Source organism: Pelmatolapia mariae, linkage group LG12, assembly GCF_036321145.2.
Source record: "Pelmatolapia mariae isolate MD_Pm_ZW linkage group LG12, Pm_UMD_F_2, whole genome shotgun sequence".
Lineage (NCBI taxonomy): Eukaryota > Metazoa > Chordata > Actinopteri > Cichliformes > Cichlidae > Pelmatolapia > Pelmatolapia mariae.
In genome coordinates, this window is record NC_086237.1 from 26206930 (window position 1) to 26219645 (window position 12716).

The 12716-nt window shown below is 40.3% G+C and overlaps 1 protein-coding gene across 2 annotated transcripts; it reads left to right on the plus strand.

Moving 5' to 3' along the window:
- Positions 1 to 1166: 1166 nt before the first annotated feature.
- LOC134638544 (mothers against decapentaplegic homolog 4-like) lies at positions 1167 to 12032 on the plus strand. Of its 2 annotated transcripts, none has more exons than XM_063489250.1 (10): positions 1167 to 1440; positions 2484 to 2842; positions 3984 to 4158; positions 4700 to 4957; positions 5113 to 5217; positions 5313 to 5363; positions 5602 to 5785; positions 7638 to 7806; positions 7928 to 8066; positions 8722 to 12032. In XM_063489250.1, the coding sequence occupies exons 2-10, from the start codon at positions 2603 to 2605 to the stop codon at positions 8931 to 8933; spliced, it is 1533 nt and encodes a 510-aa protein (XP_063345320.1). In that variant the 5' UTR covers positions 1167 to 1440; positions 2484 to 2602; the 3' UTR covers positions 8934 to 12032. The 2 variants fall into 2 exon arrangements, with proteins under 2 accessions (XP_063345320.1, XP_063345321.1); XM_063489251.1 differs by lacking the exon at positions 1167 to 1440 and adding an exon at positions 1995 to 2140.
- The last annotated feature ends 684 nt before the right edge of the window (positions 12033 to 12716 follow it).

Below are 12716 nucleotides of genomic sequence, written 5' to 3' on the forward strand. Positions count from 1 at the left end.
TAGTGAAGCAGGACATGCAGAGGACAGAATAGGATGGCAGAGATGGGGTGAAATGAAGGCAAACGATCCACTATGGCGACCCCTAAAGAGTGCAGCAGAAAGCAGAAATGTGTAAACTGACATATTCTTACAAGACAGTATCAGTATCAAATATTGACTGAGCTCAAATGTTTGCACATGATCCTTATTTAAAGATCCATCCTGCATACAAACATACCTTGAGGAAATGTATGATTTATAAAGTTCTATTTCAGTCAAGGACAATCTAAAATAATAAAATAAAAATTATATCTCATAAGTATTTTACTGTATTTTCTCATCTGTAGCTGACTTTTGCAGCATTTGTTTTAAAGATAGGCACAAACTTAACTGCTGCCCAAAAACTAAATAATCTGAAACCTTTCAGTCCAGAATCACGCAAATACTGGAGACCTGTTGAAAATCACCTCTAAAGCACTCTAGTGCAGTGGAAATACCCCCAAAATTTCAAGATACCCCATATCGAAGGTAGAATATAGCACAACTGTGTCTTTGTTTTTATATTGTCTGAGGTTTCTAATATATGGCACACCAAATTTGGGTGGAATCATACATTCCATTATGAAATTACCCAAGTTCAGGTTTAGCTTCTCCCATTCATTCCCAATGCTTGCAATTGTTTTACAATTTTTCAAGTTTCAAGGGGTTTTGTTATCAGTAGTGAAATATTACTATATAAGTACACATTTTATATATTACACACATTAGACAAAAAGGAAAATGGTTTTGTTTTGGGATAGCTGTAGCTCCGGAGACAGAGCAGATCATCCACTTATTAAAAAGTTGATGATATGAAAGAAAAAGGGAAAAAACATCTATATCTGTAGGGCCTTCTTCTGACACAGAAAGAAATGTAAATATATTACTTTAAAGTTTTCAAAACTGAGAGAAAACACGCCAGGTGCAGGTCAGAGTAATAGATGGGCAGGCAAAGTAAATGCATTCAGAGAAATCATGAGGTCTTTGACGTAGTGAGAAGTTGTAGCAGTAATAATTAGTTGCAATATCTGTAATAGCAGCAGGTGTACTAATACAGCTAAAAGTAAAATTAAAATCATGAGTTATCAGAACGACTTGAGACCATGCTGGCGCTCTTTACGCATGCGCAACGCGCCATTGGAGGAAATGGTTAGAGAGGAGTGAGCGGATCGGCCGTGAGTTTCCACGAAATCTGAGATTTGACTCTGATTTAATCCACGCTTCATTTTATAGGGTATAAAGCTGAAGTTTACGGACGTCGGAGCTTTTCCCAGTCGTTCTTTAAAACACCTGCTGGAAATTATAAGGATAACCTAGGCGGTGTGCAGGACCCGCACAGACTCATCGCTGGCCCCTGTCGGCACGGCAACTTGGGGACAGAGGCAGGGCTCGTCTGTTAGCCACTACACCAGCTAACTCCAGGTAAGCGTAAAGTGGAAGGTTTGAAACACTAAAAACGAGTTTGTATTTTTAAACTACAAAGACCTTACGCACCAAACAGTGTTTTACTACTTGTGAGTGATCACGTTGTTGCTTGATGTCGTGTGCGGCGGAACTTGCCACAATAACAAACACGTCTGCTAACCTCACGGTTGCACGCTACGTAATTTGCTATCAACAGTCATCTGTGCTAGCTGATATTTTGGTATCGGGTAGCTAACGAACTACAAGAGAAGTGGCTTTAATTAAAGCAGTTATATCCGGGAAAGCACATCAAAATAAAATTACAGGCAAAGGTGATTAATATATGCACCTAAGATATATTTTGATTCCTCTACCTTTCTCTGAGAGATTTGTGTTAAAAAAAAATAATAAAATAATACTTTGTGGCTTGTGTGACTAACTTTTAATGCGTCTGTAGACCAAACCATTGTTGAGTGCCCAACCTTTAATTTTGAAGAGATTGTGCGCGCATTTCCGGTTATGTCTGTCAATTGGGAGTAATTTCCTGAAGCTTCCTTCTGAACAAGCGGCAGCCAGACTGGCGCCGCTAGTTAGCTGAGCAGCTAGCGTGCACAACAACTTAAACTTCATTTTTTTCCCACGAATAAAAAGCTACGGGAGTTTCTAAACTCGGCTGTGGATATACGGAAAGCCGCTACGACGTGTCATTTGGTTGTTGGTGAGCTAGCATTGTCATTATTCGGCTAAAAACTTCTTTTTTCTTTATAAGGTTAGAGTTTCTGGTTCACACCTGCTGCCAGCCACCCAGACTCAATACAGAAATCCTGTTTGTTTGTTTGTTTGTTTGTTGTTGTTTTTCCTGGAAAGCTAATCTGTCTTTTGAATTAACAAGGCAGTAACTCAACAGAAAAAATGCTGTTAAAATGTTTTGTCTTAATGTCTTTATATTTACCTACTGAGCTGTGCAGCACCATAATCTATTCTAGAGGTTTCAAAATGACTGAAAAGCTGAATCAGCTTTTCAGTTAAACTGATTTTTTGTTTTTGTTTTTCACTTTCAGAGCTTGTCACCAGTCTCATTAACAAGCACTGCTGAACTGTGACAGTCTCTCTGCCCTGATATCTTGACAATGAGGTGAAACCGTGTCAAAAAGCCGCAGTGGGAAAAACATTAGCCGAGATGTCCATCACCAACACTCCTACCAGCAACGATGCCTGCCTCAGCATTGTGCACAGCCTCATGTGTCACAGGCAGGGCGGCGAGAGCGAGACGTTTGCCAAGCGCGCCATCGAGAGCTTGGTGAAGAAGCTGAAGGAGAAAAAAGACGAACTTGACTCTCTCATTACAGCTATCACCACCAATGGGGCTCACCCGAGCAAGTGTGTGACCATTCAGAGGACACTTGATGGACGGCTGCAGGTATTTAAATATAAAGGCTGTTTCTGCTTAACACATCAGTGGTCATGAGGTTTTACACATCTATGAAAATTGCCAAAGATAGCACCGCTTGTCAGAAAAAAAAAATAGTATTTCTGCACCACAAAGGTAATTTGCAAAGAGCTATTATCCAACAGATTTGGCAGATATCAGCATGGTGTGCAATGAGTTCTTAAAGAAATTTGAGGAAACTGGACAAGAGGAGGACAAAATACATGGCAGGCCTTAAAACTAAACTAAGGAATGGCCCTTAAGATGAGCCATCTGCCAGAAATGGTATCACTGGAAGGGAAACTGGTGCGGAAAATCAGTGGCAACAGGTGAGAGAGAAGAAACTTAATTTGATATTTTTGGATCAAGTTGTCACTGATATACACAGATGAGATCAGGAGAGAGGTACAACAGTGAAAATCTATAGCCATCTGTAAAACATGGTGGAGACTATGCACTGTCATTATGTAAGTTTGAAAATTGCATGAATATATTCTTTTTCCCCAGAGGCCCATAAAAAAACATACATGGGCCAGTAAAACGCTGATCCACTGACCCTAGGGCTTTTAAACTGGATGCTAACATCTACTCCATCAGAACGTCTATTATCTGCAGCAGGAAACGTCACATCAAAGTGCAGGGCAAACCTCAGAGAATGCTGATATGCTCGCTTTTCTTGAGCGCACCCGCCACATTTTCTTTTAAAGGCTTACAAACACACATACTCACTCATTCACTAGCACGTTTAAACATGCCAACACACACATGAACATATACCTAATGTAATTCATCCAGTCAGAACTCTTTTTGCCTCCTGCTAATGTAAGGAAGACTTCCAAGAAAAAAGAGGAAATTTTATGCCTTAGTTTAGGTTGTATGTACCTTCATTTATTTGACATTGTTAATTGTCAATGAATTTTTTTCCTTTTTTTTCTTTGTTATTTATAATCATTTATGACACATAAATGCAACGGTATTGTATTTACAGATATTATATACAGTTAAACTATTAAAACATCGGTTTCCATTTGAGAAATATCAATGAGCTACACAAAAGTTGATAATAGGCATTCTTTTCTGCAGCAAGCATATAAATGAATTAACTCTGTTTTCTGTCTCTCATTGTTCCCAGGTGGCTGGACGTAAAGGCTTCCCTCATGTAATCTATGCACGGCTGTGGCGCTGGCCTGACCTGCATAAGAATGAACTGAAACACGTGAAATACTGCCAGTTTGCCTTTGACCTCAAGTGTGACTGTGTGTGCGTGAACCCCTATCACTATGAGAGGGTGGTGTCTCCTGGCATAGGTGAGTAATTGGTGAGGTTCATTTGGGATTTGCAGTTGATCCAGTTATAATCTGAGTTACAAATTTGGCTACCAACAGTTAATAAAACACATTTGTTGACGTACAAAGTTACTGTGAAGCATTTCGCTTTTATTCATTCATTTGGTAGTTTTGTTTACAAAAAAAAAAAAAAAAACGTTGCCTGATGAGGTGTTGATGGATAAAAGGTTATGTGTTTATTGTAATACCTGTGCTGATTTTCTAATATTGTCTCTGACATATGCCCTCCATATGATAATATTTTAAAACTAAAACTGAAACTAATACAAAAATAAGCCCAAACTAAACATTTTGAAAAATAAAAACTAAACTGAATCAAAAACAAAAATTAAATTTAAAAAAAACAACACAAAACTATAATAACTCTGGTCTGTAACACAGATTGTAGTTTGACAGCTGCTTTGCCACCTTAAGTGTTGTGATTTTTACGCACATCTGCATACCCATGAGCATCTGGTGCTGCCAGTGACCTGTTCCACCTGTCCTTTCTCTCGGTGTGCAGACTTATCAGGACTGACCATAAACAGCTCCGCAGGGCACAGCTCATCCATGATCGTTAAGGATGAGTTTGATTTTGATGGACCGCAGAGTGTGTCCTCCATTGATGGCGGCCACTCCCTCCAGACCATCCAGCATCCCCCAACCAGTAGTCGGCCACCACCGTCGGAATCATTTCCAACTCCAACTCTGCTCCCGCCCCCTGAGCCCTCCACCTCTGCCTCAACGTCATCCTTTCCTGCTGTTGCTGCTGGATCAGGCAGTAAGATACAGTCATAAAACATCACCTCGTAAACTTGTTTGTCAGTCTGAACGTTTCATACAGTCTGCTTCTCGTCTTTGAAAGTGTGTTGCACTTTTTGGAGTTCCTTGTCTTTGTTTGTCCAGCTTCAGATCTGACTTTCGTTCTCTCCTCAGATCCCACCTCCACCTGGCCCAGGAACGGCTTCACTCCCACCATACCCCACCACAGCAACGGGCATCTACAGCATCACCCTCCTATACCACATCCAGCACACTACTGTAGGTACACACGGACACTACAGCTGTAACTGTTTATAAAATCACAGACTTTTCTTTGCAGAGCAGGTGATCGCTGACATCTCTCTCTTTCTCAGGGCCAGTTCACAATGAGCTCGCCTTTCAGCCTCCTATATCCAATCATCCAGGTGAGGAAACACAACCCACCCACCCAAATACACAAACCCTGTTTCAGGGGTGAATATAATAGAAAGTCTGATTTTATAGCATTGCACTTTTATAAATGTAAAATGTAGTTTGGTTTTTCTTTCATTATAGATATATATAACTCAAAGATAAGAAAGTTTATGTAGCCTTGAGGATTAACTACGGTTAATTTCTATTGGTGATGTGAAATCATTGATATCTTCTTACCCTCTGTTTCAGCTCCTGACTACTGGTGTTCCATTGCCTACTTTGAGATGGATGTTCAGGTTGGGGAGACATTTAAAGTGCCCTCCTCGTGCCCCATAGTGACTGTAGATGGCTATGTGGACCCCTCAGGAGGTGACAGGTTCTGTTTGGGCCAGCTCAGTAATGTACATCGCACTGAGGCTATCGAGAGAGCAAGGTAGGCACCAACAACAATAATGAACTGAGATTTTAACATGTTTTGCTTGGTTTGCGTTTTTGTTTGGTTGTTTTTTTGTGTGTTGTTTTTTACAGATTAATTGCATCAGTTTTGGTTAAATGTTTGAAACTGAACAGTATCATATGGACATGCGGCCATGTGAAAAACTAAATGCACCACATCATTCAGCTGTTTACCAGCAAACCACTTTACCAGCAATAACTCAAAGTAATCATTTTCAGTGTTACTTAATCAGTCTCTTACATCATTGTGTAATTTTGGCGTGCTGTTCTTTACACCTTTGATTCGGTTTGTTGTGATTTGTGGCTATTTGTTTATGTGTAGCTCTCTAAAGGTCCTGTCACAGCAGGTCTTGAGTATGGTGTTCTTAAGTATTGGTTTTCTTGAGTATTGGTCTTGAGGTCTGGACTTTGGCTGGGCCAAGTCCACATCTCAGTCATGCTGTTGTAGATTTGCTGCTGTGCTAGGGATCATTGTCCTGTTGCATGACGACCTTTTAGCCAAGCTGTAGCTGTCCTACTGATAACCTCGCTTTTGACTTTAGAATACATTGGTATACAGGGGATTTCATGGTTGGCTCATTGAGAACAAGGTGCCCAGGTCCTGTGGTTGCAAAACACACTAAAATCCTCACCCGTCCACCACCGTGCTTGACAGTTGTTATGAGGTATTTGTGCTAATATGTTGTTTGGTTTTTGCCAAATGTGGTGCTGTGGATTATAGCCACAGTCTAAAGGACATTGTTCCAGAAGTCTGTCAGTTTTTTCATATAAAACTTCGCAAACGAATATGTGCTGCCGTGTTCTTTGTAGAGAGATGTTTTCTTCTGGCAGCACTTCCATACAAGCCACACTGTTTTGAACGTCATGCTTGGATGAGTGATATGTTTGTGGGGTTTTTTGTTTTGTTTTATTTTTTTGCAGTTTCTCTGAGCATTGACCTTGAGGCCAGGGAAGATTGGCAGCTCTCTTGAATGTTTTCTACTTGTTAATGTCTTTCTTACTGTAGAATGACAAACTTCAAATTGTTTGGAAATGACCCTCTAACTCTTCCCAGATTGATGGACAGCAGTAATTGTTTCTCTAAGATCACTGCTGATGTCTGTCCTCTTTAGTATTGTCTTGTCACAAACCTGGATGCTCCAAAATTTCTGCTTTTGTCAAGGTGGTCACATTTGCTGGTGATCAAAGAATAAAGTCCATTTGATGAATTTCTACGTACCCTCTTAATTCATATGGGTGCAGTAAGACTGCCAAGAGAAAAATGTCTTTTCACATGGCTGTAGGTAGAAATTTCAGAAGAATCTGTTCTTCTTATAACTTCCGTTTATGCCTTCCTGTTTACTTAAAGAGACCCTTTATTCTACCGGCATGAGAAGTCATTTGACTTGAAACATAACGTTTGGCACATTTTGCTACATTTTAAGCGATAACTTGCGTATTTCCTGTAAATGTGACAATGGGTGTTCTGTGGGTCATGCCATCCTCATCTATAGATTTAGGGAAGTGAGGAGTTGCATAATAGAGGAATATCAGAGGAGGCAGCTGGAGTCTCCTATAAACATGAATTTTACAGGAATAATTTTAAACATTTACCTCTGAGGCTGAATGAAAGTAGATTTTGGAATTGCTGTTTGTTTTGTGTAAATATGTGTCCACATCAAAAATGACAATCACATTGTGTGTTTACCTTTGAAATGATCTATGGATCAAGGCCTTGTTTATGTGAACTTCTGAGTGCAAAGCTGACATTTATAGGAAGTGCACACCATGTTTTGGAGAAAGTCACTCCAGTTCATTCTCTTTCTCATGTTTTCCTTCTTTTCTGACAGACTTCACATTGGTAAAGGGGTCCAGCTGGAGTGTAAAGGCGAGGGAGATGTTTGGGTGCGATGCCTCAGTGACCATGCTGTGTTTGTTCAGAGTTACTACCTGGACAGAGAGGCGGGCCGAGCCCCCGGTGACGCAGTTCACAAAATCTACCCCAGCGCTTACATCAAGGTGAGGCCACAGGTTTCAGTCCACAGCAATTTTTCCTGTGTAATAAACTTGTCAGCTTTCATATTTTTGGTTTGAGAAATGTAAATAAAAACAGTATTCAGAGTGTCCTCTGTCCCACCAGGTGTTCGACCTGCGTCAGTGCCACAGACAGATGCAACAGCAGGCTGCTACGGCTCAAGCAGCAGCAGCAGCTCAAGCAGCAGCTGTGGCTGGAAACATACCTGGACCTGGATCAGTAGGAGGGATAGCTCCAGCTATTAGTAAGATACAGCGACTGCAAATACTGATGCTATGAACAGAAATTAAATCAAAATGATTTTATGGACTCCTGCTCGGTAGAGTCTTGACTACCCCACTCCAAAACTGAAGCTGGAAATCTTTGGATGTGTAACTTTTCATATAGATATAATCTGAGTGTCTGTACATCCAAAACCTCACAATATTGAGTTTACTGTCATCTAAGTATAAGAAAAACATATTTTGATTTAAAAATGTCCTTTCTATTAAGTTTAATAAATAGCTTCACTTGTAGTTGATGAGAATCACTTGTAAGCTCACCTGAAGACTTTTTCTGGATATTACCTGACGAAGGTGGACAGGAGAACACAACTGTTTCATATAGTCAGCTCAGATACTGAATTCTCTATGATTGCTTTTATTTATAGAGTTTTTGGGGATATTGCTTCTGATAGTCCAGTGAGTTTACAGCTAGTGGTTTTCTTGCCTCCTGCAGGCTGTGTACTAAGCACACTATCCCCCTTGCTGTGCTCTGGTACAGAGACGTGGTAACTTCAGACTTGTTCCCAACATTGTCCCAAATTCATCTGTGAAAATTGGCTGATTGAGGGATGCATTTTGGGTTTGTTTGTTTTTGTCACAGTGGTTTTAATTGTGTCTTTCTCTGTCTCCTGTCAGGTTTGTCAGCAGCAGCTGGAATCGGTGTGGACGACCTGCGGAGGTTATGTATTCTCAGGATGAGCTTTGTTAAAGGCTGGGGGCCTGACTACCCACGCCAGAGCATCAAGGAGACCCCCTGCTGGATTGAGATCCACCTGCATAGAGCTCTGCAGTTACTGGACGAGGTTCTGCACACTATGCCTATAGCAGACCCACAGCCTCTCGACTGAGATCTTTATAACAGCAGCATGTCGCTGCAGTATGCAGTGGCAATGAAAAGTCTTCCTCTGTGAATTGTTTTGGGTAGAGAAGATGAAACTGAAGCTGTCCCACATGAATAAATACTTCCAGGTGTGTTTAAAGCACCTTCTGTGCACTGTGGCCCTAACTTTAGCTCGTGACACTAAATTGGCGGAAGCAGTTTATTAAGAATGCTTATCCACATTTTTGATAGATGGCTTTAATTTGGAATGACTGGAATGGCTTAAAAAAGTCACAGAGCTTCAAAGTATAAATCACCAAACATGCACAAGGTTGACCTGCAGACCCCATTAAACTAGAATGTACACCAACACAACCACCCCACTACTGACGGATATTAAAATCACACGCAGGCAAAAACATCTGTGTACTACTGGTTTGTGTTGTGTCAAGTTTTATTTAAACTGTTACAGACTGCTTTACACCTGGAGAAAGACACAGGTTCATTCAGCTGTCAGGCTGAATAGCAAAGCAGCAGCACCACAACACTCAGAGGAGGAAAACCCCTCGACACCAGCTCGACTCTCACCCATCCACAAATGTTGCAGGAGAAAACAACATGCCCCCGTGCCTGAAGACTGCTTCCAGCTCCCTAACTGAAACATCTCTGTGGACTTGGGTTTTTTTGTTTGTTTTTTTGGTGTGGTGTTGTCAAAGTACAGGTTTGGACTTCAGGTGATAGGTGCAAGTTTGTGCCCATGGATGTCCTGATGTCCTAGTTTCACCAGTTATTATACAGTGTGCTGTGCAATGAGCAGAACACCTGGCTTACGTTTTGAACAGTAGTTTTTCAGGGGTGTTGTGTAAAGTTCAGGTATCCAGTGGGTAATAGAGTACACCAATCAGTAACAGCAGTGAAACCACCTCGCTGATATTGTGTAAGTCCTGCTGCTGCTGGTAAAACATCTCTGACCCATCGTGTGAATGGGCGTGGAGTCTTTAGGTGTCCTGCATTGTCTTGCGCAGGGCTTTTGACGGCAGTTAAATTTGTGAATCGTGCTTTTTCAGCGAAATCACACAAGTACTTTATTGGATCGGGACATGAGGAGCTTGGAGCTCTTGTGGCGGGTGTTTTATCATACTACAAGAGCTTTCTGTCCTGCTAGATGTTACATTTAGATGGGCGTCAAAGTAACATTCATACAAAAGCTCAGAGTCAAGATTTCCCAGCAGGCGATTGGTGTCTCAAGAATAACTGAAAAATAAGTAATAAAGTTTGTTAGCTTAGCACTTCAAAACCAGCGTTACAAAGTGCTTTACACCAGACACACACTGCACATAACAAAATCTACATAAGCATACACGAATGATTCATTTCTGGCAAGAGGCCTTTGTAGGTGATCATTCAGTCTTTTTTTTAAACCATGGTCGCCTCCCATCTGTTTCGGGTACACCCTCCATAATGCCGCCATGATACTCTGGCTCTGTACCTCCTCACTTTTGTGCTGAGAACACAAAGAGAAAAGCTGAGATTCTTTGGGTACAATAAGATGAGCAGAGCAGAGGCAGACAGCTAATCTTTATCTATGATGTGCTTGCAGAATAATGAGCAGGCTTTGTTTTGGCAAACCAAAGCGATAAATACTGAGAAACGGTATAAATGTGTGATCATGACAGCATGAAGTCCAGTCACTGGCAGCTGTTTCTCAACCTCTGTTAGCTGAGGTTTCTTTAATTGGATTTTAAAGGCCTACATAAATTGCACATAGATACCTTATGACTTGCAGCCCACTTATTTACTACTTGATCCAGGTCACCTGTGTGTAGTTTACCCACAAAGAGAAGGAGAGTTTAAGACGGTTAACAGCAATATTGATATATTTTCTTGGTTTTATTTTTGTTACCTTTCTTTGTAAATTTTTAGCACTTTACTTTTTTTCCTCGATTTAATTCAATAACCATTGTTTTGAGGTGGTGAATGAACAGTAGAGCAAATAGGCTGGTTTATAGCTAACGTAGGGCTGTGATCAGGCAGCATCGTGTGATGCGTTTGTAATGAAAACATACTGTATGCAGCATTGGGACACCTTTTTGCCCTCTCACTTTTCATTTAAACACATCTTAGTTTTTCTTTTGGCTTATCAGACTTTTTTTCCTCTTCTTTTGATTTGCAGTTTTGTTTTCCTCTTTAATCCATGTAAATAACTTTGCTTTTGAAATGCATGTCAGTGTTTGCATGAATTTTAATGTCAAAGAAAGCCCTTTTTAAAATGGAGTGATTCATTTGCTCTGCATTACATGCAAATTGTCATCACAAGAGAGTAGAAACCAGCACCTGCTGTGTACTGATGTTTGTGTGTTCTAGTAAAGGCAAATAGAGGGAATCTGCATAGACGTAACTTACTCAAATGATCTAATGAATTTATGTAAAAATTTTAGCATGTCCTATTAAAAAAAGGCACCTTAAAGACATAAATCTAATAAACTAGTCCTCTGGTTATTAGCGGTCCACCTCTAATGAACGACCACTTCGCTCACAGGTTGAAACCTGAAACGGGTGAAGTATGACAAACTATTCAAGAAAAGCGCAATCCGCTTCTCTGGCATTTGATAGATTCTGTTGCACTGTTTGATGCAGGTTTTCACATGTTGATCACTCACAACCATCAACTCATGCTTGTTATTTTAACACATCATAGCTTCATGAAAAGGATTTTTCTTCACGAATGTCCATCTGTCCTTTTATTCTTTGTTCACATGGATCTTCACAACCCAACAAGTAACCATAACTAAGCTGTGGTTTGCTTTCCTTATCCCTGTTTGCATTATGTCACCATCATTTTGAAGAGCTGTGTTCAAAAATGTTAAAATCTTGACACTTCTTATTATGGATCTAATCTATTGCATGGCAGGAAACAGGATAGAGAATTTATGCTGAAGAATAGAGTCCGTTATATGATGTTGTGCTTTAAGGTGGACAGATGTTTTTATATAACTTGCAGTTATTATAGGAGCCAAAAGACAGCTCAGATGAGTTGATGCTGACTACTATGACAAATTGCAGATATAAAGTTTACCTGTATTTCTTATGTGAGAGTCTATAATTAAAAATGGCCTGATATTCTCTACACAGTGTCCTGTTCTTTTTTTTTCACAGCAACATAAGAAAGCAATAATTAAATGAGGTGATCCTTAATGAAAAGGCCTGGATAGACACACAGGAGTGTACAGTTACAACAGAGCTCAAGTTAAAGTTACGATAACACTTTGAATTTCAACAAAGAACACAGGATTGAAAAGCTCAGCTGATGGCTGTGTTTCAGTGCTGCTACCTTTACTGGCTCCAGTTTTGCTAATTCCTCTGATCTAAAGGGGTGATTTAAGTGTACAAAGAAGAGTTGAGGAGACTTGAGCCAAATGTTTTATGAAACAAGTAATGAAAAATATATCAATCAAGAGAAGGGTACGTGGGTATACTATGGCACACAATCACTGGAGATATAGATATATATATGGCACAACCAAGACCTGGATATCCCTCCAAAACTGATGGGAAAACTAGAAGAAAACTGGTCTGGAGGCTGCTGAGAGGTCTACAGCAGCATTAGGGGAGCTGCAGGAATTTCTGGCGAGCAATGGTCGTGTACTAAATGGGCTGTAGTGGCAAGACACGAACACAAGAGAAAGAAAAGATTTTTAGAATATCAACAAATTAAATCCATAGTAAAAAAGAAATTTAAACCGGGTCAAGTTGAACTACAAACACCACCAAGTGTGGTTCAATTTCTTACTCTTAAAACCCCCAAATTACT

What these genes read in the sequence shown, in the direction of transcription:
- LOC134638544 (XM_063489250.1), top strand. Translation starts at nt 2,603, where the DNA reads ATGTCCATCACCAACACTCCTACCAGCAACGATGCCTGCCTCAGCATT. An exon ending in ACCACATCCAGCACACTACT is followed by an intron (nt 5,218 to 5,312) that starts GTAGGTACACAC and finishes TCTCTTTCTCAG; the next exon opens with GGCCAGTTCACAATGAGCTC. An exon ending in AGGGATAGCTCCAGCTATTA is followed by an intron (nt 8,067 to 8,721) that starts GTAAGATACAGC and finishes GTCTCCTGTCAG; the next exon opens with GTTTGTCAGCAGCAGCTGGA.